The 26,351-nt window shown below is 51.3% G+C and overlaps 1 protein-coding gene across 6 annotated transcripts in view; it reads right to left on the bottom strand.

Moving 5' to 3' along the window:
* Window positions 1-26,351, bottom strand: part of NUMA1 (nuclear mitotic apparatus protein 1) — a 78,569-nt gene that overhangs the window by 3,747 nt on the left and 48,471 nt on the right. For 5 of the 6 annotated variants that reach the window (XM_044258610.1, XM_044258613.1, XM_044258612.1 and 2 more), the window contains exons 3-20: window positions 25,831-25,916; window positions 19,701-19,780; window positions 18,520-18,602; window positions 18,002-18,082; window positions 16,388-16,475; window positions 15,038-15,158; window positions 14,373-14,530; window positions 13,970-14,087; window positions 13,773-13,890; window positions 13,277-13,417; window positions 11,019-11,141; window positions 7,464-10,865; window positions 6,998-7,039; window positions 5,520-5,588; window positions 2,249-2,359; window positions 1,941-2,159; window positions 1,652-1,809; window positions 336-582 (exon numbers count right to left, since the gene is read on the bottom strand). In XM_044258610.1, the coding sequence (XP_044114545.1) occupies window positions 336-582; window positions 1,652-1,809; window positions 1,941-2,159; window positions 2,249-2,359; window positions 5,520-5,588; window positions 6,998-7,039; window positions 7,464-10,865; window positions 11,019-11,141; window positions 13,277-13,417; window positions 13,773-13,890; window positions 13,970-14,087; window positions 14,373-14,530; window positions 15,038-15,158; window positions 16,388-16,475; window positions 18,002-18,082; window positions 18,520-18,602; window positions 19,701-19,780; window positions 25,831-25,916 (5,445 nt within the window). The remainder of the gene's footprint in view (window positions 1-335; window positions 583-1,651; window positions 1,810-1,940; window positions 2,160-2,248; window positions 2,360-5,519; window positions 5,589-6,997; window positions 7,040-7,463; window positions 10,866-11,018; window positions 11,142-13,276; window positions 13,418-13,772; window positions 13,891-13,969; window positions 14,088-14,372; window positions 14,531-15,037; window positions 15,159-16,387; window positions 16,476-18,001; window positions 18,083-18,519; window positions 18,603-19,700; window positions 19,781-25,830; window positions 25,917-26,351) is intronic. The other variant, XM_044258614.1, reaches the window with a different exon arrangement.

Below are 26,351 nucleotides of genomic sequence, written 5' to 3'. Positions count from 1 at the left end.
AGCCTGGCAGGCAGCCTCTGGATGGCCACAACGCATCTCAGCCACCCAGGTGGTGTGCTAGAGGCCCAGGGCTGGGCAATAACTTCACATTATCTCCCTTCAGCCTGCACAGGGTCAGTGCTACCCATGGAAAGAAACCCGCCTTAAAACCAACAGGCATCCAATTCCAGCCCTGCACTTTTCTACAAAAGAGGCCTTTTGTTTCTTGGGATCTTAAGATACAGCTTAATCAGTCTGGCCAGCCTTGGGAGGCTACTGTGAGGACCCGATGGGGAAGATGCCCTTATGAGCAAGGGAGCATGACTGGCTTACAGTCCCACTCCCAGCAGCCTGACCTTGGTCATGGTGATATTGATGATTTGCGTGGTACGTCGACGAGCAGAGCGGGTCTTCCGGCCTGAATCCAGGAAGACGTCCCCCAAGGAGTCCAGGCTGCTCTCCAGTGGGGCCTGACCCCGAGCTGGGATTGGGGTGAAGTAGAGAGACTCCAGGGATTCTACCTTGGGGGGCAGGCGCTGGGAGATGGGTGAGGCTGGCTCTCCAGGGATGCTGGTGCCATCTGGCTGAGTTCGAGGCAGCTTGCTGTAGAAAAGGCATTTTCTTCATCCCTTTGCTCCAAAGTTACCAACTCCTACATTTACTACAAGCGGACCAGGTCAAGCACCCCATTTTTTCTCTGATTTTTGAGAAGTAACCAGGAAAGCCCTCACCCCAGGCCCTCCCTTCCCTCTCCATTCCGGGTGAGCTCATCTACTCCCACGGCTCTCTGAGCTCCTTAACACTGGCAACTCCGGGACTCCACTATCCCAGACATCACCCCCTGGACACCCAGCTCCACAGTGTTCCTCCTGGATGACCCACTTCAGGGAACAAGAGCAGCCTCCAGCTGGGCACCCCCCCAGCCACAATCCTACCCAACAGCTCGCCTAGCCACACCCCCGTCCGCTCGCATCTCTTTGGCCAGTCCGCCTCATCTCCTCTCACCTAGACTTAGTGGCACCTGAGGGGGGGTACGAGCCTGGCAACAAGCAGGGGTTCAAGCCTACCTCTACCACTGTGGGACCTTGGTCAAATGACTGCCCCTCTATGCCCCAGTCTCATCTGTTAAAGTACTTAATCACAGAACCTACCCCAGAGGATTGTGAGGGGTAAATAAATGCATTAATATTTTCTGGGTGTGTCTGTAGCGTCGGCTTCACTGGCTATGAGAAAAGCTTTCTCAGATGCAAACTGGACGACATACTGCTTCATTTCCGACCCTTCTGAGGTCCCTCAATGCCTTTAGGATCAGGTCTAGCGGGGATCACAGCCAGCCCTCCTTACCTCACTTGCCAGCACAGCCAGGCTCTCTCAACCTCTGCCCTCTGCTCCCCTCTGTTCACCAGGCAAACACACTTTCGGCTCATCTGCAGACTCTGAGCAGAAGTGACAGCCTCCAGGCAGCCCCTTCTGATCCCTCATTTCTTCTTACTCCCATGGGGCCCTATACAAGCACATGCCATCCCACCTGTGCGCGGGTTTCCTTACACTTCCTGATGAATAAGCTCCCAGAGGGCAAAGGGACCACATCTTTATCTTATGAGGCCCAGTGGCCAGGACAACCTGACAGCAGGCACTCGGGGGACAAGAGGGTGGCAGGGTGCCTCCTCACCTGGTGATGGTGAGGGGAGTCCCCTCCTCACAGCTCAAATCCAGGCTGTCCACACTCAAGTCCAGCTGAGGCTTAGTCTGGGGCTCCCGGCTCTTTAAGGCATCAGTTGCCACTTGGAACTTGCCCAGATCTCGAAGCTGCTGGTCAGCGTGGGCAACCTGAGAAGGAGAGGGCCAGGAAGCATGAAGACAAGCCTCAGGCAGGGGCAGCCTGGAGGTGGGGATGGGGGGTGTCATAGGGGTCCAACAAGAAAAGGGTGATGAGGAAGTCGGTCCAAGCTGATACTGACCTGTGCCTCCAGGCTGCGCACCTGGGCGGTGAGGTGGCGGCAGGTCTGCTCAGCCTCCTTGGTCTTCAGCCCAGCCTGCTGCAGCTCCCGGCCCAGCCGTTCCGCTTCAGCACGCAGCTCTTTGTTTTCCTTCTGCAGCTGCTCCAGACCCCGGAGCTGCTCCTGCAGCTCCTGGTTCTGCTGTTTCTTGGCATCATAGTGGGTCTTGGCTTTTTCCATCTACGTGGGCAGACAGGGCGGGTGGGTGGTGGGGGTGGGGCAGGGACTGGGGGGTGGGGGGCAGTGGTCCAGGGCTGGGGGTGCCTCACCTGTAGCTTATAGTGCTCAGCTGCCTGCTCCTTCTGGCTCAGCTGGGCCTGCAGCTCATTCAGCTGGGCCTGGAGGCGTTGGGCCTCTTGCTGGCTCTCCCCTCCCTGGGCCTGGAAGGCATGACAAACGCTGATCAGGGTGACTGTTCTGTCCACTCCACCCAAATCACTGACTTGCCCTAGGCTCCTGGGCTCCGTGGGTATTTTCAGACTCCTGTATTCTCGCTCAGGACATGCACAAAAAATCCTTTTACCCCTGCTCACAACTCCCACCTAAAACGGACATACCATATATCCTGTCAAGGTCCACATTCTGCAGGAGCTTTCCCTGTCCAGCTAATGCCATTTCTGGCAGAGTTCTGACAGCCCTATTTTTGCCTTCTTGGTGACCAGGCACAAACCATCTCATTCTCCATGAGTAGTCTCCCCAAGGAGACTCCCTACTCCCCAACAGAGACTGAGCCTCAGAAACACTTGGTTACAGAGCATGGAGCTAGACACTTGGCACATGAGCTCTCTGAGGACCTGTGAACTCTTTTCCACCTCAAAACCACTGTGGGAAGTAACTTCATCCCCATTTCAGAGATGAAGAAACTGAGCTCAGAGATGTAAACATACTGACGAGGATCATAAAGCACAGTAAGAGTTGAACCTTGGTCCACCCGACTCCAGGGCCCGTGGGGGCTCATTTATAATACTGCACTGTCTCCTATCCAGACCACAGACTCCTCGGGAGCAGGGCCCACATCCAGCTCCTGGTCCCTCTGCAATGCCAGTGAGTGCTTAGCTCGCAGCAGACACTGGACTAGCTGGCCCTACCTCGCCTACATCTCCGAGCCCCAGGAAGGCCCCCAAATGGAGAATAAGCATCTGGGTTTTGGTTTAAGATTTTATTTATTTCAGAGAGAGACACAGAGAAAATAAGAGTGAGCACACGTAAGGAGAGAGGGAGAAGCAGGCTCCTTGCTCAGCGTGATCCGAGCTAAAGGCAGTTGCTTAACTGACTGAACCCAGGCGCCCCAGTATGTTTGTTTTTAAAGATTTTATTTATTTATTTATTTGACAGAGAGAGAGATCACAAGCAGGCAGAGAGGCAGGCAGAGAGAGAGAAGGAAGCAGGCTCCCCGCTGAGCAGAGAGCCCGATGCGGGGCTCGATCCCAGGATCCTGAGATCGTGACCCGAGCCGAAGGCAAGCGGCTCAACCCACTGAGCCACCCAGGCGCCCCAGTATGTTTGTTTTTAAGATTTATTTATGTATTTGAGAAAATATGAGCGGGAGGGCCAGAGGGAGAAATCTCAAGCAGATTCCACACTGAGTGCAGAGCCCAACGTGGGACTCATTTTTATGACCCTGAGATCACAACCTGAACTGAAATTAAAAAAGGGAAAATGCACTCCTTGCCTGGTGAATATATAATAGAAATGTTAGAGAACATCTGCGTATACTGCTAAGTCTTGCTGGTATTATTAATGCAGCCTGTGTCAGCCATGAGAACATTGCAGGGGCTTCTGCGCAAGACTGAGATTTGTTTTTCTTTTGAATCAATTCTTGCTCAAATTTCTGCTACTTATTTGGATTGTGAGTTTGATATCTCCACTTATTGTGCTCATGTTCTCCCATGTTAGAATGGAGCAATTATTTCAATTTACCTCATCAAACCATTGTGAGCAGACTTCTCAGCTAACCATAGTCAAGAGAAATTAAATGACATCTTACCAATGATGCTGGCATATTTACTATTCTGTACTCCCTTTCTAGCCAAAACTACTCTTTTGAAAAGCTCAGGAGATATTGGAGAGCTGATCTCAAATTATACTCAGACCCACATCAATAATCATGGGAAGGAGGGAAGCGAGGTAACGTGATGCCCTACTTCTGATGGAGATCAGACTGTTAGTATCCCAAGAGTGATCAGTATAATTTGTGTTGAACTGAAACCAAGAGGCGGACACTTAAATCCTCCTGTGCCACCCAGGCACCCTGATAAGCATGTTTATCACACAATTATCATGGAGGGGACCTGAGGGAAACAAAGCTCAGCTCCCACCAATCCTGTGACCCATCAGAACTGGGGTGCCGGGGAGGCTCAGTGGGTTAAAAGCCTCTGCCTTTGGCTCAGGTCATGATCCTGGGGTCCTGGGATCGAGCCCCACATCGGGCTCTCTGCTCGGCAGGGAGCCTGCTTCCCCCTCTCTCTCTGCCTGCCTCTCTGCCTACTTGTGATCTCTGTCTGTCAAATAAATAAATAAAATCTTGAGGAAAAAACAAAAACAAAAAAAAAACCCAGAGCTTTAGTGAGCCCCAAGGCCAGTGGCACCTAATTCCTCTACCCCTGATAAAAGCTGTGAAGCCTGAACTGCAAAAAAGCAGATACTAAACCAAAGAAGATGACACTACTGTAAGTATTAAGAATATTAAGTTGCGGGGGGAGGGGGGTCAGGAGAAGGGGGGTGGGGTTATGAACATTGGGGAGGGTATGTGCTATGGTGAGTATACTATGAAGTGTGTAAACCTGGCGATGCACAGATCTGTACCCATGGGGATAAAAATACATGTTTATAAAAAATTAAAAAAAATTTTTTTTTTAAATCTATCAATTAAAAAAAAAAAAAAAAGAATATTAAGTTGCTGGGACTCCTGGGTGCCTCAGTGGGTTAAGAGCCTGCCTTCAGCTCAGGTCACGATCCCAGGGTCCTGGGATTGAATCCCACATCGGCCTCCCTGCTCAGCAGAGAGCCTGCTTCTTCCTCCCCTCTGCGGCTCCCCCTTGCTTATGTGCCTCATGCTCTGTCAAATAAATGAAGTCTTTTAAACAAATATTAAGTTGCATTGTAATATAAATGTTGAGAACACTCCTCAAGGTTAAGCTGTCTAGAGCAGTGCTAGCCAAAGAACTTTCTACAGTGATAGAAATGGTCTGTATCTGCCCTGTCCAATTTGGCAGTTCTAGCTATACCTTGCTACTAAGCAAGGGAAATGAGACTAGCGCGACTAAGAAGCTGAATTTTTCATTAGTTAAACCACACAGGACTAGGAGCTACTGTAGTGCAGAATGAAGATCTGAGGGATGGGAGTCATTCTCATCTTCCCTCAAGAGCTCCAAGAAGGGGGCACAAGCAAGGGCTCCTGAGCCACAGGCAGAGGGAAGACTGTAAGGTCCTCCTCTGCCCCCACACCCACCATAACCTGAGGGCTTACAGAGAGCCATCCCTTCCCCTTCCTCACTCTGAGGCTGAGGGAGGATGACCCACACCCCCACCGTGTCCTACCTTCAGCTTCTGTTGCTGCACCTTGCTGGCTTGGTCATGATCAACTAGCTTCTTACTCAGTTCTTCCACCTGGAGCAGGGGAGGAAGAGAAGACAAGATTCAGGAGGCCTTCCCCTGGTTGTCCTGAGAAATCAGGAGCTTTCCCCAGATAAATCCCCAGTGTTCCTAGAAGAAACTCTGGTCCTTTCTCTGGCCTCCAATTAGGGAACAGCCTGCTGCTTGGACTGGTTGGCAGGACCAGAGTGAGGTGACCCAATATGCAGGGGCTGCCCGAGCCATCTGCCCACGCTTGCCTCTGTCCCCAGGCTGCAGAGACAGGCCTGCCAGAGTCCTGCAGCCTCAAGATTCAGAACGGAATCTGGGGAGCTGACATCCCATTACCACCCTACTACTGCCACTATTCCCAGCCCCAACCTTCCCAGGTTGGGGACAGGAACGGGGGACTGAGTCTATAATTCTAGTGAATACCCAGCACTTCTCCCAAAAACTGCCAAGGGCCACAGATACTCAGACTTCTTCCCAAACTGCATGGGCTGTCGGCTGGAGCTAGCAACATGGCCACTGGGATTAGCACTGGGAAGCAGACTGCCAGACAAGGTGGGGAGGGTGGGCAGCCCTTCTACCCCAAGCCCACCCCACTCCCACAGGAAAGAGGAGCAGAGGGAGGGAGGGGTCTAGAGGGAGCCTAAACAGCACGAGCACTGTTGGCTCCTCCAGGTGTTCCAGGGGCTCAAGGCCCTGGAGGAACTGCAAAGAGGCAAGAGCTCCACTGCTGCCTGTTTGCTCTTCAGTGTGACTGTCCCCATCACCTCAGGCTCCCTGGAGGCTGCGATGGAAGGAGAGGAGGGCCCGATTCCTCAGCGGACCGGAAGTGACTGAGGAGGAAGGGTGGTGGAGAAAGGGTGCCCCCGCTAGGCACCAGCCAACGGCCTCAGTGGCCAGGGAAGTGCAGGGAGATCCTTGTGAGGGCCCAGCACCCAGGCTGGGCCACCTCCTGTCTCCCATGGGGCTTGGCCTTCTTGCTCCCAGACAGCTCTAGTTCACGCTCAGGGTTAAAGCCCCAGAGGATGAGAGGCAGGTGTCCCAACGCTCACAACCCTCCCTGACCTGTCGGGGCTGCTTGTGTGAAACGAGGCCCACAGTCACTCTGCCATTCCTCTTAGTTTGGACCCAAGCTGGGAATGGAACTTGGAGATTTGGGAATCCCAAGGAATGCCAGTCACCAGTTCAGACATGGGAAAGATGAAGGGACAGAAGGATGGGGACGCCGACCTGGACTGGGTGGGAAGAGGCCCAGGAGAGGGCCCAGCACACCGCACTCCTGGGCAGCCCGGGCCTGGACTCCATGGCTTGACCCTGCCCTGTTCACAGACAGTTCACAAACAGGAGCGGGCGGAGGCAAGCTGCAGCTTGGGGTCATGCACTGAGACGGGTCACCGCTTAAGCAGCCAGCACTTATCAGGGACCCCAGGCTTTACCTGCTTAGTTTGCGCTCTCTGAAATACCTCTAGCTGCTCCACCTGTGCGCGGGGGAGGGGCAATGGAGACAGAGTGAGATGGGGACCGAACGGCACTAGCCCTGCCACCAGGCTGATCTCACTGAGGCTCTGAGACTTTCCTCCAAGGAACGAGACTTCTAGTCATTTTTAAAAAGTGACAATTTGGCTCACTCTAGTTCCCAGAAATTCTAGGGTCTCCACTGCAGGCATACCTGCCTGGGACTTTGTGTTTCTAGAACAGAACCGATAGACTTCACAACTTCACTCTCCAGGGACAGAGCCTTCGGGGAGGAGGAAACTACTGATACTTTCTTTAGGACAGTAGGGGGCAAGATACTTGAACTCTACCAACCACCCTGCCAGTGAGGGGAGCCAAGACAGAAGGGAACATCGTCCCTTCTCTCAGGTCTGATCTCTGTGGGCAAGGCTGAGCTGGGCATCTTACCTGGGCAGTGAGTTTCTGCCTCTCATCCTGGAACCGCTGCCTCTCCTCCAGAACCTTGACCTTGGCACCCTCGTACTTGGCAGTCATCACCTCCAGCTCCCGGGCAGTGTTCTGTGCTTCCCGCTGCATCTCAGCCAGACGGGTCTCCGCGTCAGCTCGCACAGCTGCCAGCTCCTGGCCATACTTCTCCCTGGCCTGGTCCAGCTCCACTTCCAGAAATTGCCGGCCCAGGCTGGCACGCTCCCCCAGCCCCCGGTTCTCCTCTGCCAGCAGGCCATGAGCCTTCTTCAGCATGCTCAGCTGCTCTGCATAGCTGGCCTTCTCAGCCCGCAGCTGCTGCGCCGCCCGTTCCTGCTCTGCCACCTTCTGCCGCAGGGGCCCCAGCTCCCCAAGCTCCCGCTGGGCCCGCACCAGCTCTGCCCGCAGCCCTCCAGCTGCCTGCTTACTCTGCTCCAGCTCCTCACGATGGCGTTTCTCGGCAGCTGCCTGCTCAGCCTGTAGCTGCTGGCACAGGTGCTTAGCGGGCAGGAGCTCGCTCACTAGGGCCTGGGTGCTGGTATGCTCCAGCTGCAGGGCAGAGAGGGCCTGCTCCTTCTGGAAGAACTTCTCCTGCCACGTCTTTAGTTCTTGGCCCAGCTCCTCCGCTCGCTCTGCCTGCGAGGCCAGCTCCTGCCGGAGGCTCTCTGAAGCCACCCGCTGTTTCTCGGCCTCCTCCCGGAGGGTCCGCACCTCCTCCCGCAGAGCAGAGCTGCGTTCGGCGGCCCTGGCGCTGTTGCTGGTGGTCTCTGCCTGGAGCAGGCGCAGCCTCTCCTCCAGCTTCTGGCTCTTCTCTGACTCAGCTACAACCAGCCGCTTCAACTCCTTGCTCTCCCCCTCTTTTTCCAGGACCTGGCGGTTCAAGATGGACACCTCTTCCTCCAGGCTGCTGATGAGGCTGTTTTTTCTCTCAGCCTCCTGCTGGCCCCGGGCCACTTGGGTTTTCCACTCATCCTCAGCCTTGCTATGGTCTTGGGCCTTGGCACGGAGGGTGGCCAGCTCCCTCTGTGCCGTGGCTAAGGTGTCCTGACTGCGCCCCAGCTCCTGGGCCTTCTCCTCTAACCGGCCCTGCAACGCCTCCAGGGCACCGGCCTGCTCCGCGCGGGAGGCACGCTCACACTCCAGGCTACGCTCCAGGCCAGAGGCCTTCTCCTGGTGCTCCCGGCACTGCCGCTCCAGCTTACTCACCTCAGCCCGCAGAGCCTCGAGCTCAGGGCCTTTTCGCTCACTCTTTCCAGTAGACTCCGACTGTGCTCCTCCTGACCCAGAAGAGTCTTCTCCAATGGCCGGCCCCAGAGACTGTTGGCGCCCCTCCTCTCTCTTGGCCAGCTGTTCCTTCAGTCGCTGCACAGTTTGCTGAAGCTCCCCCAGCTCTGTTTTCTGGGCTGCCTCCTGCCCACGGAGCTTGGCCAGCTCCTGGTCCTTCCCTTCCTTTTCCATCAGGGCATGGGCCAGGGCTTCCTGCAGGGTCGCAAACTCCACACGCTGCTCATTGAGGGCATTTTGCAGCCGCATCTCCAGCTCTGCCTTGGCGGCCTTCTCCAGGGCAAGATCAGCTTGGGCCCTGCTCCGCTCCTGGGTCAGGCGTGCCACCTCCCTCTCCTGCTGCCCTCGCTCCTCCCGCTGCTGGCTCTGGCTCTCGATCAGAGCAGCCCGCAGCCTCTCCAGTTCACTGCCCATCTGCTCGGCCTCCCGCTCCATGGCTTGCAGTGCTGCCTGCGTGCTGCAGAACTGGCGTCCCTGCTGCTCTTCCGGCCACTCGGACCCTCTGTCTCCTGGCCTCGGGGGCTCCTTGAGTAGCTCACGGGAGGCTGTTTCCTGCTGCTCTCCTGCCTTGCGCACCAAGGCCTCCAGGCGGACTACCTCCTTGCCAGTGGCAGCCATCTTCTCCTGCAGAACAGAGAGGTCGTCTGCAAGCTTCTGGGCCCTGACCTCCTTCTCCTGGGCCTGCTGGAGGGCTCTAGCCAGGTTGGCACGAAGCTGAGCTACTTCATTCTGCTGCCGGCTGATCTGGAGCTCGCTGTGGGCCTCGATCCCTGCCACCTTCTCCTTGGCCTCCTGTAGTTCCTGGCGGGCCTTCTCGCATTCCTCCTTCAGGGTCATCAGCTGTTCCTGGAACATGGCACCGTACTGGGCCTCCTCTTGCTGGCTGTCCTCATACCGCTCGCGCCAGGTGGCCACCTCCTTGGCAAGCTGTTCACACTCACCCTCTGCCTCACGCTGGGAAGCTACGGCCTCTGCCAGCTCCCGCCGCAGGGCTTCCATCTCGGTCTGATGGGCTTCCCCCAGCTGCCGTAATCGGGCCTCCAGCCCCTTGCGCCCAGCCCTCTCTTCTTCTAGCTCCTTCCGTTCCTGCTTATGCTGTTCCACCAGACACCGGGTCTCTGCCTCCAGCTTGGCGATGTGACGCTGATGCTCTTCCAGAGCGTCTGAGGCCCTGCGCTTCTCCTCTTCCAGGCTGCCCTTGCTGATCTTCAAGGACTCTTCAAGAGCCCGGACCTGCTCCTGGAACTGGCCCTTCTCCTGGGCCACCCTTTCTCTCTCGGTTGCTTTTTGCTGCTCAGACCTCAGCTGGGCCTTTAGCTCTGCCACCTGGGCCTGGGCCTCACACTGCTCCTGGCGGGCTGCCTCAACACAGGCATGGAGTTCCTCCACCTTTTGGCTCAGCTCTGCCTTCTCCCGCTGGGCCCGAGTCACCGAGGCCTGGGCACTGTCCCGGGCTTCATTAGCGGTCTGAAGTTGCTGTTGCAGTACCTCCAGCCTGGCAGTCTTCTCCTTCTCCAACGCTTCCAGCTGCTGGAGGGCCGAATCCCTCTCCTTTAAAGAAGACTGCCGCTCTTCGGCAGCAGCGGCCAGTCGCTGGGCATGGTCTCGCCTGGCTGCCTCCTGCTCCTGGGCGGCTTCCTCTAACTGCTGCTCCTTTTGCTTCAGGCTGCTGCTCAGCTGCTCCAACTGCTGGCGAAGGCCCTGGGAGGCCTGTTCTTGCTGCTGGAGGGTCTCTGCTAGCTGAGCCTGCTCCTGTTTGGCCTGCTGCTTCAGGCTGGCCAGTTCTTGATCCTGCTGCTGGAGAGTGGTGTTGAGGGTGGTGAGCTCAGAAGTCAGTGTGGCTACCTGGGCAGACAGCCGGGCCCCCTGCGCCTGAGAGGCCTGTTCCAGCTCTTCCTTCGCCTGGCTGAGGTTGGACAGGGAGCCCTGCAGCTCAGCAATCAGGCCAGCCAGCTGCTGCTTTTCTTCTTCAAAATGGCCCCGCTCGGCTAGCAGCTTGGCTTCTCGCTGGCCCTGCTCAGCCTCCAGCGCCTCCACCCTGGCTTGGAGCTGGCTGTTGTCTGCAGCAAGAGAGGCTGCCTCTTGCTTCAGGGTTTCCAGCTGGTGAGATAAAGAGACAGATGAGGATCAGCATGACTCCTCCATCACCAGAGCACCTATGAGAACTAATGAACAGGAATCTAACTGTAGCAAACACAGGTCCACACCAAATGCGGTATGCGGGTCTTCCCCACTGCTCCTGTGCATTCCTACCTGCAAGACGTCGCCCAACACTTCGCCCTTCTCCCGGGTTGGATTCTCCCGCATCTGGGCCAAATGTTCTTCCAGGTGTGAAAGTTTTCCCTGAAGGATTTCATTCTTCTCTTCAAGGCATTTCTGAGAATAAACAAGAGCCTTTGTGAACAAAGGTGGAATAAGTACTAGGTTACCAACAACATATGGAGCCCTATCACGCTGTTACCAAGATCTCCTTTTGCCCTGACCTTGGGAAAAACTCAGAAACCAAGGACCTGGGATCATGAGGGACCTGATTTTCTAGCCCTAATTTCATGGCTGAATTAAGTCATGTGACCTGCTAATTTCTTCTTCCAGGCCACTAAGTTTACTTCAAAATTTCCTTACTTAAGAAAAAAAACCTCCTTACTGTATACCCTTCCTCAGACAAGTCTTGGCTCCCAGATTATCCAAACATGCAACAGCTTAAAAAAATCCCCAGCCATGCCTGGGTGGCTCAGTCAAGTATCCAACTCTTGATTTCAGTTCAGATCATGATCTCAGAGTCCTGAGATTAAGCCCCACATCAGGCTCCCTGCTCAATGGGGAGTCAGTCTGAGATTCTCTCTCTTCCTCTGCCCCTACCCCCTCCTTACTCATGCGGTCTCTAAAATAAATAAATCTTTTTTAAAAATCTTGGGGTGCCTGGGTGACTTAGTCGTTATGCGTCTGTCTTCAGCTCAGGTCATGATCCCAGGGTCCTGGCATGCAGACCCACATTGGGCTCCCTGCTCGACAGGAAGCCTCCTTCTCCCTCTCCCACTCCCCCTGCTTTTGTTCTCTCTCTTGCTGTATCTCTATCAAATAAATAAATAAAATCTTAAAAAACTTCCTGAAAAAATATAAATGTATAAATATAAACTATAAACATAAATATATATAAGTATAAAATATATATAAATACCACATATACACACAAACATATTTTATATGTGTGTGTGTGTGTGTGTGTATACACACACACACACATATCTCTCCCCCACCCCCCCAGCCTGCCTGGGCCTCAATAGCAGCAGCAGCCATAGCACCTCCCACCCCCGTCCCCCACCCCCGTCCCCCACCCCCTCCTCCCACTGTCCACTAAACCAGGCTGGGACTGTGCCGGGTCCTCTCTGAATTCCTAATCCACCAGACAGATATGGGAGGTAGCTATTACTATCCTTTTGCAGAACAAGATCTGAAGCTCAGATATTAAGTGCCTTGCCCTAGGGTTATAGGATTAATAAGTGGCAGAGTTGGGTTCTTTAAAAATAGCAATAAAAACTAATAGTGGGGGCACCTGGCTTGCTCAGTCAGTGGAGCCTGCAACTCTTGATCTCAGAGCTGTAAGCTTGAGCCCCACACTGGGTGGAGAGATTACTTAAAAATATATATATGGGGCACCTAAGTGGCTCAGTGGGTTAAAGCCTCTGCCTTCGGCTTGGGTCATGGTCCCAGGGTCCCAGGATGGAACCCCGCATCGGGCTCTTTGCTCTGCAGAGAGCCTGCTTCCCCCTCTCTCTCTGCCTGCCTCTCTGCCTGCTTGTGATCTCTGTCAAATAAATACATAAAATCTTAAATATATATACACACACACATATATATATATGTATATACATATATATATACACACATATATATATGTGTGTGTGTATATATATATTTAAGATTTTATGTATTTATTTGACAGAGATTTATTTATTTGAGAGAGAGACCACGAGCTAGAGGGACAGAGTGGATCGAGGGAAAATCTCAAGCCAACTCTGTGCTGAGCAAGGAGCCCAATGCAGGCCTTGATCTCACCACCCTAAGATCATGGACTGAGCTGAAACCAAGAATCAGACACATAACTGACTGTACCACCAAGGTACCCCTAAAAATAAAATCTTAAAAAGATAGTAACGAATTCACTAGAAGCCTACTCTGCACCACACAATGTGTTAAGCACTCTGTATACAGTATCTGACAATGGGTCGTGAGGCAGCTACTCACTATTCTGCCCACTTTACTGAAAGCATGCTTACAGAGAAAAGAGGTCAAGGAGCTCGTCCAAGCTCCCACACCTTGTTAACAACAAAGACAGGATTCAAAGGTCTACTGGACTAAAGCCCACAATCTTTCCATTACAGCACACTATCAAACCTTGAAGAGAAGTCAGCTTACTTCCCAAATGCCCCAAGTCTAGAATGGTAAATGGAACCCAGCTGTGAACAGCTGGTCAAGCCGGCGGCTCTGGCTCCCTGAAGCAGAGGGGTTACCTTGTCCTGCACGGCCGTGCTGAGCTCCTTCTCGAGCTGCGCCTGTTTCTCCACCCACTCTCGAGTGGCCTTGCTGTGCTCTTCTGTCAGGTCATTGAGGGCACCCTGTAGCTGCTGCAAGTGACTGGCAAACTCCCGAAGCTGAGAAAGACAAGCAGGAGTCCCCATCACCCAAGGTCAAAGCCAGTACCACCACTGCTGTGTGCTTCCCAAACTCCAGCGGCTGCAGGTATCCAACTATCCTCCTAACCCACCTCAAACCAATTACAACTAGTCACATCTTTAACTCAAGACTCAAAATTCAGGGCCACAACCCCATCCCTGGCAGCAGCCAATTACGGGACGAGGAAAGGGCCAAAGATCTCTGGAAAGACTGAAGCCCAGGACAGGTGCCAGGCCATTCTTCTCAACCCTCTCTTGAAGAAGCCTCCAAACCATCTCAGCCCCAGCGGACCTCCAGGCTGGGACAGACCCCACCCCCCACCCCAACACTCACCTTAAAGGAAAGGTCCCCATTCTCCTCAGAAAGCTGGTTAATTTTGCGATCCATTTGGCTCTTCTCTGTCTTCAGGTCCTGGCACTGCTTCAGAGTTTCATGGAGACGCACAGTGAGGCTGTGAGGGAGGCGAGCAGTTAAAAAAGACAGGTGCAGGGTGGGGTGGGGAGCTGGGAAGAGAGCAGGGAGAATCCTACCTCTCGTTCTTGCCACGGAGCTCCTCTAGCTCCCTGGGCTCCAGTGGGCTAGCCGCCTGCTTCTCGTTCAGCAGAGCCAGGCGGTCAATACGCTGCTGCATCACAGCTATCTGCGCGTCTGCCCCGGGGAAGGGGTTTGGGAAAGTCAGCACAGAACTACAAGCATGACAGGAGGAGGGGGAGGCATCCAATCTAAGGAAAAGGAGGAGGACGGCAAGCGCAGACCCAGCTTCCAGGAGCTCAGGCTGACTGGCCCAAGGCTGAGCACCAGGCTCCGGGGCCAAGAGAACGGACAACATGGAAGAGAGTGGAGCCATGCCTCACACAAGCCCAGCACTTCCCCGGATGAAAATCCCAGATGCTGCTCATTCACACATCATCCGCCAGTGTACTAGACGCCTACCCTTCTCAGTGAGCAGCTTGCGGTTCTCAGCCAGCTCCAGCTCCAGTTCATCTCTATTGTTTCTCTCATCTGCAAGCTGCTTCTTTAGCCGTCTCATCTGGAATTGTGGGGTCTGCAGGATGTCGCCCATTGGGGAGACTGGAGAACCTGAGAGGAAGCTGAAGGAGGAGATGGCCCAGATGCCACGGTCAGAGCCTGAAAGGGGAGCGCTGAAGGGAAGAGCACCAGGCGGGGATGGGTGAGCAGGGCTCTAGGGCTGTGAACACTCGCCGGGAGGCCAAGCACCTCATCTCTGTTTGCATGCCATCTCCCACCTCATGACACGACCTTGAGAAAACTCTTCTCCCTCCTCCAAGGCTTAACTTCTTTGCTAGAAAAAATCTTGCCTCGGCAGAGCTGCACTAAGAGAAGGGACTTCAGCAGAGTTTCCATGGGAGAAAGGAATTCCATTAACAGGGAACAGCCTTTGAGGAAGGCCTTCCACCAAAAATGGATCCCAACCAATTCCCCTAATTAATACCGGGGCAGATGAGAACATCTACAAGGTACCCCAAGCACGGTCTGATGACATTAACAGGCTGGTCAATGGTGTCAGCCTCCAGAATGAAGGGATATGAGGACTGGATGTTGAGGCCCTATCCCAGGAGAAGAGGCGCAGCACATACTTGTTCCCACTGGAAGAGGCAACCTTCTGTAGCTCTAGGAAGCGAACCTCCCTTTTGGCCTGGTGACTGGGTGGGGACAACTCTTCAGAGATGGTGCTGGAACAGGTAGAAGGGACAGGAGCTAGGGGAAGAAGCAAACCAACCATATAAAGGTTAGCAAGAAGGTGAACAGATCTGGATCTTTACACAGTCTGAGGAACTCGCCTTAGTGGAAGTGAATCCACAGACACTTACATGTGAGCTACAGAAGGAGGCCAACAGGTAGACCCTGACCCCCAGTGTCTGGGTTATCCGGAGGTCAGTGGCACTAAGCCCAGTCAAGCAACTGGCTTCTGCTTCCACAGGCCATCAAGTTCTCATGCTTCTCCCTGCAGCCAGCACTGCAGAGACAGCTCAGAACTGCCCTGAGTAAGATCTCCTCTCAGCTCAACTATCTCTCAGGTCAGAGCCACGGGCCTCTTTACTCAACTCCTCCATTCTAAAATCTTGCACGGCCAACACAACCTCCTTCTCAAAACCTCTGCCTCCCCCGGTTCCCAAGACTACCTTTCACTTGGCTCTCCTACCCCTAAACACCCATGCCTAGTCTCCCTATCTGCCCTCCCTCCTCCCCGCACCCTCTAAGCTCCCAGAGTTCTGAGGCAGCCTGCCTGCTCAGCCCACAGTAGCCACCACACAGACTTGCAAACCCATACCCTGGCCCGGAGCCCTCGCCTACGTTCTAGACTGACATTTCCAACATCTCCATTTGAAGGGCTGAAGAGGAACTTGAATATGAGGAACATCAAATTCAGTAGCTGGAAGAGAGTCCACCTAGAGCCACATCTCAGGTCTGTCCTCACCAGACAGCCTGCCTCGACATCAGAAGACATGCGCAGCTCTTGGTCTTTCTCCTGCACTCCCAGCAACACATTTGACAGATGAGGTTCCTCTCTGTTCTAGCACTTATTCTTTATCCTCCTTATTGATTTACATATCTGCCTTCCCACCTAGAACATGAGCTTCATGTGGGGAAAAGCCTTTCTTTTAGGTGCTACTCCCAGTTTTTAAGCCTCGGGTAGCAATTGCTTAGAAAACAAAAAACAAAAAGTATGTGTGGGGTGATCAAGGACAAGCTGCCAGCAGACATGATTATCGTGTCCTGCTTAGGCACTGCCAGGCCGTGAGAAAGAACTCCACAGACACTGGGATGTCAGCAACATGGCCCAGAAATCAACCTATTCCATTACACACACAGATTCTGCGCCTGGTATGGGAGCTGAAACAAACCCCCACTGTATTTCTTAATAATTCAGGATCCTAGCAGTTCCCAGCTTAGACAAGAGAGGATCCTCAGTAGGTCCTACTTACCTTTCTGCAAGAAGTTCTCTAGGTCCTCATTTAGGTTTAGCCCATCTTCATGGTCCAGCACAAACTTGAGAATGACTGCTAACTCAGCCTGGGCCACAGAGAGAGAAAAGGAGCATCGCTGAGGTGTCAGAGAGGCCTGAAGAGATGGAGGGCACCGAACTGGCAATGCCTGCCCCAGGAGCCTGCTGGAGCCCAGTCTTCCTCTCAAAGCCTAAAGCCCCACATTCTAGCTGAGAACACTCTAGCAGAGACATGCTGACCCTGCTTACTCTAACCTCCTCAGTTCCTCTAAAGATGCACCTGGGTTCAGTGAGAGTTCCTATCTGACTTCATTCCTGACCACAAAGAAAATGGGCAAAGAAAGTAGTGCAGTGAGAAAGCTTTTATACAGAACTATGTTGCCCTCTTCCAAAGAACCCTCACTGTTGTTCTTTGTCTAAGTGAGAACCCGAGAACCCTCCAGGGCTCATTCAAAGCTTATCCACCAGCTCAGCTGTAAAATTTGCCCTTCACTGTCTGAGTTCCAAAGTTATAGAGTTGATCTGATTTTTCTGGCCAACCCTGCCATACTTCCTTATCGCTGCAAATTTCTATTCGCAGAGATAAGGAAGTATGACCAGCCTGGAGTGACCAGCCTGGAGTGGAGAAAAGGTTGAAAGAGAATCCTCCCGTTGCTCCCATGCCACTATAGCTCCAACATCAGAGAAGAGCCATGAACTAAGTAAGTATAATATGGGATGATTCAACATTTTTACCACCCTCAAAAGGCCACAGCTCTCTGGATACTGTCCCCGCAGTCACCTACATTACCATGTGACATCCCAGCTCCTCCTGCTCTGGGAAATAAAGGGCAGCTGCTCAGGCATGAAGCAAAGCCAACATCAGGACCCTCATGACAGGCAGTTCCTGGAAACCAGGTCAATTCCCTCAATAATGAAGTGAGGGCTCCAATTCTTCACTTAGGAACCAGCAGAGGAAGGGGAGAGAAGGTTACTGCTCTGAGCTAGACCATCAAGATGGACCAAAACATTCTCTCTCACTCCTCAGAGGAAAGGAGGAGACAAATGGAGTGATGGATTATGTAAAAAGTACACACTCAGGGGCGCCTGGGTGGCTCAGTGGGTTAAAGCCTCTGACTTCAGCTCAGGCCATGATCCCAGGGTTCTGGGATGGAGCCCCACATAGGGCTCTCTGCTCAGCAGGGAGCCTGCTTCCCCTCCTTCTCTCTCTGCCTGCTTGTGATCTCTGTCAAATAAATAAATAAAAATCTTAAAAAAAAAAATACACACTCACATGGGACCACATACATGAGGAGAGAACAATTTCTGTGTATTATCCCATCACAGTATAGTTATGACCACAGTTAAATACATGTATGTAAAAATGGACTTGAAGTATACCCTTTAAAAGTTATCTCTGGGGATGAGATTACTGGAAAATGTTATTTCTTCTTTTGTGCTTTTCAGTATTTTCCAGACTTTCTATACTGAATGGCTGGAATTACTACAACATATTTTTTAAAACACCACAATATGCTGTTTGAAGAAAAGCAATGCAGTGAGGTGAAGCACAGACTAGGCCCACCAGCTGGGGTGGAGGTGGCATAGGACTTACCTGAATCTTATATTCAAATTGTTCCCAGTCCCTGGGACTTTTGGAGCTCATGGTGGAGTGGTATAAGAGCAGCATGGTCATCTAGAAGCCAAACAGGCGGTACAGTCACTAAGCAGGGTTGTCTCTCTTCTCTGTGCTCCCCTCTCTGAGCTGTTCTGGAGGCTCTTCCAAAGCTTACAGAATTCAGCCCTAGGTCACTGCCCTTAACTATACCAGAAACTCCTGATTGAGGACACCTGATTGTGCAAAAATCCAGGTGCATACCTTAAGTCCTGAACTCACAGAACCTAACTATGAAGCTTGGGCTACCCTCTACCAGCCAGCACCCAGAAATAGGGGAGGGAATAAAGGACATTGAGCTAAAAAGACTATGACTGCTGGGGAAGGCCTAATTCCTGCCAGGTCTTCATCAAAGCCCACCATAGTAGCCACCCACCACTTCCCCTGGGTTAAGAGAAGGCCCAGGAGGTCCCTCTGGTTGCACCCTTTGACACTCACACCTAGTATTCCATAGGTACCTTGGCCAATTCCAGCTCTGACCCCTCTATCACCTTCTGGATGGACACCAGGCATTCCGGAGAAGAAGGGTGTTTTCGATTTTCTGTAACAACGACAATGTAGAAAATAGGGTGAATTTCCTGGACACTATCCCTGAGATCATCACAACACCTCAGAGTGGAACAAAGTCACTATCTCTGGTGGGGCTAGGAGATGCGGGGCTCCTTACTCCTATGCCCTCTCTATTCAAACATACACATTTCCATCTGAAGTTAGTTCTATCCTAGGTCAGTCCAAAGGCTACAGGGAAAGTTCAAAAAAAAAAAAAAGGCAGGCTAGGAATTCACAGCAGCTCTGAATTCCATGCTTGCACTCACCCACCCAACTCATCAACCACAGAGAAGAAGCCCAGAGATCCCAGGTCACTCTAGAGACTTATTCCAAGTAAGGTCACAGAGGAAGCCTGAAGCTGAGTCAGACTAGGAGGACTAGGGACACCTGGTTCTTATGCTAGTATGCCAATTATCAACACCTCTGCTTTATCTAAATCGGCTATAACCTTTCCCATAATTCTGTTGAGGGAGAGACTGCTCCCATGTCACAGATGAGGACTCCATGGTCTATGACTGAAAAAGGGAGGGGACTGACAAGCATTGTCCTAGTTTTTCATCTGTTCCTACTACCCATCAACCTTAGGAGCAGTTATCATTCCCTCCATTTCAAAGATAAGGAAACCTATGTCCAGAAAAGTCACACAGGCTGTGAGAAGAAGGGCCAAGACCTCAACCTAAATCTGCCTTTTCCCCTGCTCCCCATCCACTGCCTAGGCAATTAATTCAAAGTTATCCAGGGGAAATGTTTCTCTTGCAAGGGAAAGAGGATAACATGGATCCATCCCTCTCCTCCAACTCCTTGCAGTGGGTGGGGGACAAGAACCCAAGGTGATGTGTCCCTAAAACTGACCTCTGGCTCTACCTGTATCTCAAAGACAGTCTAGTTTGCAGGGCTGAAGGGACACTCTCCTTCCCTAACATCAGCACCACCAGACCCAGGGAAACAGGTGTACTCATCCCTGTGGTACAGAATCAGTGGCCTTGAGCCTTTGCTCCTCCAGACACTGGGAGCTTGTTCCCCTGGACTTCCAAAGTCCCAGGAGTTGAGGAAGCAGCTCTTTCTGAGCCAGATAAAGAAAGGTGCTTACTCTGCAAAAAACTGCACACAAATTCCAGTCTCTCTGGCACCGGCTGTTGCAGGATTTGCTGCCCCTCTTCAGTGCCGTGGCTAGAAAAAGAACAAAGATCAGGACCAGAGTACTTAGCAATCCTTCCCTCCTTGCGACTCTATTACATACCACCTTCCCGTTCCTCCAGGCCTGGTCTGCACTGGATCTGGGAGAGAACTAGACCAAATTCTGGAGGCAGGGGAGAAGAGACCAAAACACCATTTGATCAGAAGGAACTGTGTGGTGTGTGAAAAGTGGGAACTTCAGGCGTGTGGTCCTTCTGAAAAGATGGCACTCTTGTCCACCCTAACTGTAAATATGAAAAAGCTCTGTGGGAAGGGGCCGAGGGGAGAAGACAGCAGCACGGATGAAGGGGAAGCTAGGTTCAACAGTCTGGCTCCACTGTAAAACGTCAGGAAGCCGGGAGGAACATGGCTAGGGAAAGACAGATGATGGAAAGGGAAAAAAGGCCCAAGAACTGAAAAGAAGGAGCAAATTCCCAAGGCTCCAAAGTGCCAGGGCGAAGTTCAACATCAGACTGAAAGCTGAGATGGCTAAAGCCAAGAGATTAACAATCTTCTTTTTTTTTTTTTTTCTTTGAGATTTTGTTTATGTTTTAGACAGCAGGAATGAGGGGTGGGGGATGCAGAGAGAGAGACAGAGAGAGAGAGTCTCAAGCTGACTCCTTGCTGAGCGCAGACGACCCTGAGATCATGACCTGAGTTCAAATCAAGAGTCACATGCTTAACCAACTGAGCCACCTAGGCGCCCGGGGGCAACACTCTTCATCAGGTGCTATTGCTGTGCTAGTCTGTTTGACAGCAACAGCGACAGGCTGAGGGAGCAAGGAGGGAAGGGAGGCAGCAGGGGGAGCTCTCACACAGCTCACGCCCCTGGCCCTGGGTGCTCAAGCTAACTGCAATTTCAATTTTAGGGGTGAACAGCTCCACTTCAAGTTAGAGTGGACTCTTCTTCTTGGGCCACTACAGCTGGAGATACTGATTAAAGGAGCCTCTTGTTCCTCAATCTCCAGGTTCTACTGATCTCCAGGTTTCAGCCAACTTTCTGGAGGGCAGGCCCTAGAACCAAAGAACTTGCCCTGCAAGATATCCTTGCCAAGCAAAAGCAGCATCCAAGCCAAGACCATGAATGTATCTCCCTCCCTCTCTCACAGGATAACAGGATTCTTCCAAGTGCAGCTGGTTTTTTTTCTGCTTATTTTCTGGATAGCTGGTTTGTGATTAGGGACTCCTACAGAGCCTTCAGGAGATGTTCATCTCCTCCCAGACTCCTAAAAGAGCCACCTTTCCTCTCCACCCACAATCTGGAACACTGTGACTCCCTGACTCAGCACAGAGCATTAGATAAAAATAAAGAGGATTCTCAGGTTAAATGCTTGGGAAATACTGAGTTAAACCAAACTGAACATTTTCTAAAGAAGGCAATATAACATGCATTATTTCCCAAACCTATTTGACCACAAAACCTCTTTTTCCCTTATTAAGCCCTGGGATAAGTAAAGTTGCACGGAACATGCTTTAAAAATGCTAGACCTCGGGGCACCTGGGTGGCTCAGTGGGTTAAAGCCTCTGCCTTTGGCTCAGGTCATGATCAGGTCAGGGTCCTGGGATCGAGCCCCAAGTCGGGCTCCCTGCTCAGCGGAGAGCCTGCTTCCTCCTCTCTCTCTGCCAGCCTCTCTGCCTACTGGTGATTTCTGTCAAATAAATAAATAAAATAAAATAAAATAAAAATGCTGGACCCCAGGCCATCCAGCCCATCATTTAAAACTGAGTTCAAGGGGATACCTGGGGGGCTCAGTCAGTTAAGCATCTGCCTTCAGCTCAGGTCATGATCCCAGGGTCCTGGGATGGAGCCCCAGCATGGGATCTCTGCTCGGAAAGGAGCCTGCTTCTCCCTCTGCCTGCCACTTCCCCTGCTTATACTGTCTCTCACATGCTCTCTCTGTGAAATAAATAAAATCTTCAAAAAAAATAAATAAATAAATAATAAAACTGAGTTCAAGTCTTATGTCTGGCAGGAAGCCATCCAGAACCACTGCCAGTCATGCCTTCCCACTCCTCGGGAATTCCTACATCCTAAATGATGGATACAATGGCATCATTTACAATGGACCACACCCACCACAGGCCCTGAACTTGAGGGTACAGGAGATACTCAGTACATATGGTTTGACTGACAGATGAAGGAGGCTCTGTAATAGGAAGAGCAGAGGTCAAGGTCAGTAACATGAACATCAGGGCATTAGGTTCTGGCAAAATGATTCCACTAAACTTTGCTATTCAGGCCTCACAGACATCAAAGAGATGGGACAGCTTTTTTGCTTCAGGCTATTCATACACAAAACAGAAAGGGCAACTTGTTAGAAGGTTTATGTAAAACCCAGAGAGAACGCTAACAGGCCAAGTCCTGTTCAATTCCCACAGCTGCTATCTGCCACCAACCCTGCCGCCCTCCGCTGTCCTCGAGAACTAGGTTAGCAACAGTAGCAGCGTCCGCAATGAAAAAGCCAGAATACATTCACCAAGAACATCTGTTTTCCTGAAGGAAATTGGTCTGCACTGTCCTGGACCAGAGATGGAGATCCGGGTTAACCTGGAATTTTCAGTAGTCCATCCCCTCCAACATACACATACTTAGATATCCGTGTTCTCTCTCCCTCTCACCTTCCCTCCACCTCCACTCCTCCTACTCTAAGGCTCACGCAGTGAATCAGAAGACAACTAGGAAATCTGTAACCCTTCCTATGAAAATTTCCTACCAGGTTATGAACCTACAGTGGCTAAACCAAGGACACACATCCCTACCCATGGACATATCTAGTGCTCTTGTCATTAGACCAAGGAAATTTATCTCAACAGCAAAAGCTCCTTGGTTGTTTGTTTGTTTCTGGAAAGCAAAGCAAGGTTTATTGATAGTACAAAGCTCCCAAGGAGGGAGGGAATCCCAAAGGATTACCCTTTCTTTTTTTTTTTTTTAGAAAATTTATTTATTTATTTATTTGACAGAGAGAGAGAGAGAGAGAGAGAGAGAGGGAGAGAGAAGCACCCTGCTGAGCAGAGAGCCCGATGCGGGACTTGATCCCAGGACCCGAGATCATGACCTGAGCCAAAGGCAGCGGCTTAACCCACGGAGCCCCCCAGGCTCCCCAAGGGTTATCCTTTCTTTTAAGATTTTATTTTTTTAAGTAATATCTACCCCTAATGTAGGCTTAAACTCACAACCCCAAAATCAGCACTCGCATGCTGCACCAACCGAGCCAGCTAGGTGCTCTACCTTGATCCATTAAGTTCAAAAAACAAAAACAAAAACAAAAAAAAACAGCTGCACCCTACTGTATGTTACAAGGGCTGGCTCCCCTCAACACCTGGCTGCCCCTCCTTTGAGTGATTCTAAAATTCAGTATAGGTTAGATATTGTCAGCCTAATGATTTTACCAGCTACTGGTGTTAACAATCTAGATTTACCACTTCATCAGGGTTTGAAAAATAATTATTTTCAACAGGAATTGCAAAATGCTGACTTATGGGTGGTACTCAATTCTATCTATGAAGTATCCTTGTAAAAAACAAAAAACAGCAACAAAAAAACCTTAAACAATCAAGCTTGGCTCTAATCATCAGTTTACAGGCAACAAGGGGATGAGAAGAACAAGCTGAGCAGCACCATGATTATACAACTAATAAAATCCAGAACTAAGACTGGAAGAAAGGAAATGAGGAAGAAACAACACTGGTGGGAGGAGAGGAGCCCCTGATGAAAGCTCTTCCATACCATGACTGAAGATTTTTTATTTCAATCTTCTGACAAGGAAGAGTCACTGAGGCCCAGCAGCTGTGGGGCATCATAATGGGAGCAGGACTGCAGGAAGGAATGCCCTGGGACACGCAAAGATTAGAGAAGGATGAGGTCACAAGGGCTTGGTATCCAGAATGAGGCAGGGGCAGGGATGTGAGAAGTCTTCCAAGGACAAACTGAGAGGATGGTGACTGAGTAGGATCACTGCCAAGCAGAGGGAGGAATTTAGGATGATGCTGAGGAGTACCTGGGTGGCTCAGTGGGTAAAGCCTCTGCCTTTGGCTCAGGTCATGATCTCAGGGTCCTAGGACTGAGCCCTGCATTGGGCTCTCTATGCAGCAGGGAGCCTGCTTCTCTCCCCCCCCTTCCTGCTGCCCTGCCTACTTCTGATCTCTTTCTCTCTTTCAAATAAATAAAATCTTTACCAAAAAAAAAAAAAAAAAGTGCTGAAAGGTCCTGCTGGGATAACTGGGAGAGAAAATGTCTATACCAAAATAAGAAAACAGTGACTTCTTTTCACTAAGGCAGGTGCTGGTTAGAGCCACAGGGACTTCCAAAACATCTTATAAGACATCCCACCACCAACATACATTTCAAAAAATACATTCAAAACATTAAAAACAAAAACCACTCCAGTGAATCCATCTGTTCCAGCATACTCAGCCCCACTAGACTTTGCTGAAGAAGAGTATCAACTACATTTTCATTCATTTACTTACTCAATAAACATTAACCATTGTACTGTGTTAAGCAAGGTGCAGAGGACCCCAAGGAGAATCAGACCCAACCCCTACCTTTGACCAACTTAGTTTTACCTTCTTTCCCCATGAACAGGTGGCCAAGCTGCTTCACAGAGATGCTGACTCCCTAGCACCGGTTCCTACCTGCTATTTGTGGAACAGAAACACCGTCAACACCTCAGTCTGTCCCTGACCTGGGGGCTCAGAGTCAACTGTGCCTTCCTTTAAAAAGTGAGGGTCCTGGGGTGCCTGGGTAGCTCAATCGTTAAGTGTCTGCATTAGGTTTAGGTCATGATCCCTGGGTCCTGGGATGAGCCCCACATTAGGCTCCCTGCTCAGCGGGAGGCCTGCTTCTCCCTCTCCCACTTCCCCTTCTTACGTTCCCTCTCTCGCTGTCTCTCTCTGTCAAATAAATAAATAAATATCTTAAAAAAATAAAGTGAGGGTCCTCTCCACTGTCCCCGCAATCCTTTATATTATAGCTGACCTCTACTTTTGCCCATAGCACAAAGAAGTAAAAAGGTCAGTTTTGCCCTCCATAATTAGTTAAAGTTGATGAGAAAGGAAAAAGGATGAACTATATGAGTCTAGAAAAAGACAACTTCAGGTTATTGCAGGTTATAGTTTGACCCATTTTTGCTTAGTTCCAAACAGGGAAGATATAAGGGGGAAATCCCACTCCACTGATTTCCCAGATAACTGTGCTGTTCGAAGGAACCATGCTAAAGACAGAAAACAAAGCTCACTAGAATCCTTGCTACACGACAGCAAGCTTCTTATCAAACGCTAATCGACTTCACAGAGCAAGTTAATGAGGTGAAAACCCCAAAAATGCTATAATGGTTTAGAAAGGTGCATATCAGGACACCGGGGTGGTTCAGTCCATTAAGCATTAAGCGTCTGCCTTCCTTCCTTCAGGTCAGGATCCCAGGGTCCTGGGATGGAGCCCCACATCCAACTCCCTGACCAGCAGGGAGTTTGCTTCTCCCTCTCCCTCTGTGTGCTCTCAAGTACGAGCGGGCTCTCTCTAGTCAATAAATACGTAAATCTTTAAAAAACAAAAACAAAACATATCTGTGCTGTGCTAACAGGTCTGAGATAAGATTTCCAGGTATGAGATAAGTGCTGCTTAATTCTCTCAAGTGCAAGAGCTTCCCCATTTCTTCTTCCTGGCCCTACAGTTGCCAAGGAGGGCTTGTCAGAGAAGGACAAGCCACAAGAGGAGGGTATGGAAGAATCTCATTGAGACAAGAGGACAGCGAGCTCCAGAACAGACTCCTGAAACACTGTGAAAGCAAGGAGACTTGCAGGCTCTCCTGCACAAGCGTGAGGAATCCTGAAGGTGGAATAAGAGCAAAAGCTCTCCCACAGACAGACACAGCGGCCCAAGGAGGAGGCCTGTGTGCCCTTGTCTCTGGCTCCATGCTGGCAGTTCTGCCCTGGCCCTCCGTCATAGCTGTTGGCACAGAAAGGGGATAAATGCAGTGCCCGCCCCAACACCCCAATGCATGGCCTCCCCTGAGGGGCTGGCGAGGGGCATGGTGCATACTCACATACTGTCGATGATCTTGATGAACACGCTGCAGTCCTGGAGCTGCAGCACAGTCTCCACGGGGCTCGCCACATGCAGACTGTTCACCTGCAAAACACAGGGCAGAGCCTGCTGAAACAGGCAGAGGTTCGGGAAGCACTGCGCTCACTCCTCTCCCCAGAGGCCCACTCCGGCTCGCCTGGAGTGCCTGCAGCTGCAGGCTGCAGGCCTTCGGGAGCGTTCACTTCAGCCAAGGAGAGCTGCTGCCCCCACTGGTCCAGGGACAGCCACCTGAATGCCACTGTGAGAGTCCGTCCTCTGGCTTCAAGTAAATTAGAGCTTACATTCTAGGATGTTCCGCCACAGGGATACACTTTAAATATAAAATAGGCAGAAAATGGTTTTCTGGAAGAATATGTAAGAAACTGTACCACCACTGCCTCAAAGGACAGGAACTTGATGGCTGAAAGTCAGATGTAGGGAAAAAGAAAGGCTTTTTATATTATTGTCCTTTGTAGCTCTTGTATGTTTGTTTACATTATA

This window comes from Neovison vison, chromosome 7, assembly GCF_020171115.1.
Source record: "Neovison vison isolate M4711 chromosome 7, ASM_NN_V1, whole genome shotgun sequence".
Lineage (NCBI taxonomy): Eukaryota > Metazoa > Chordata > Mammalia > Carnivora > Mustelidae > Neogale > Neogale vison.
Note: the sequence above shows the minus strand (reverse complement) of the source record. Positions and strands in the feature narration are given on the sequence as shown.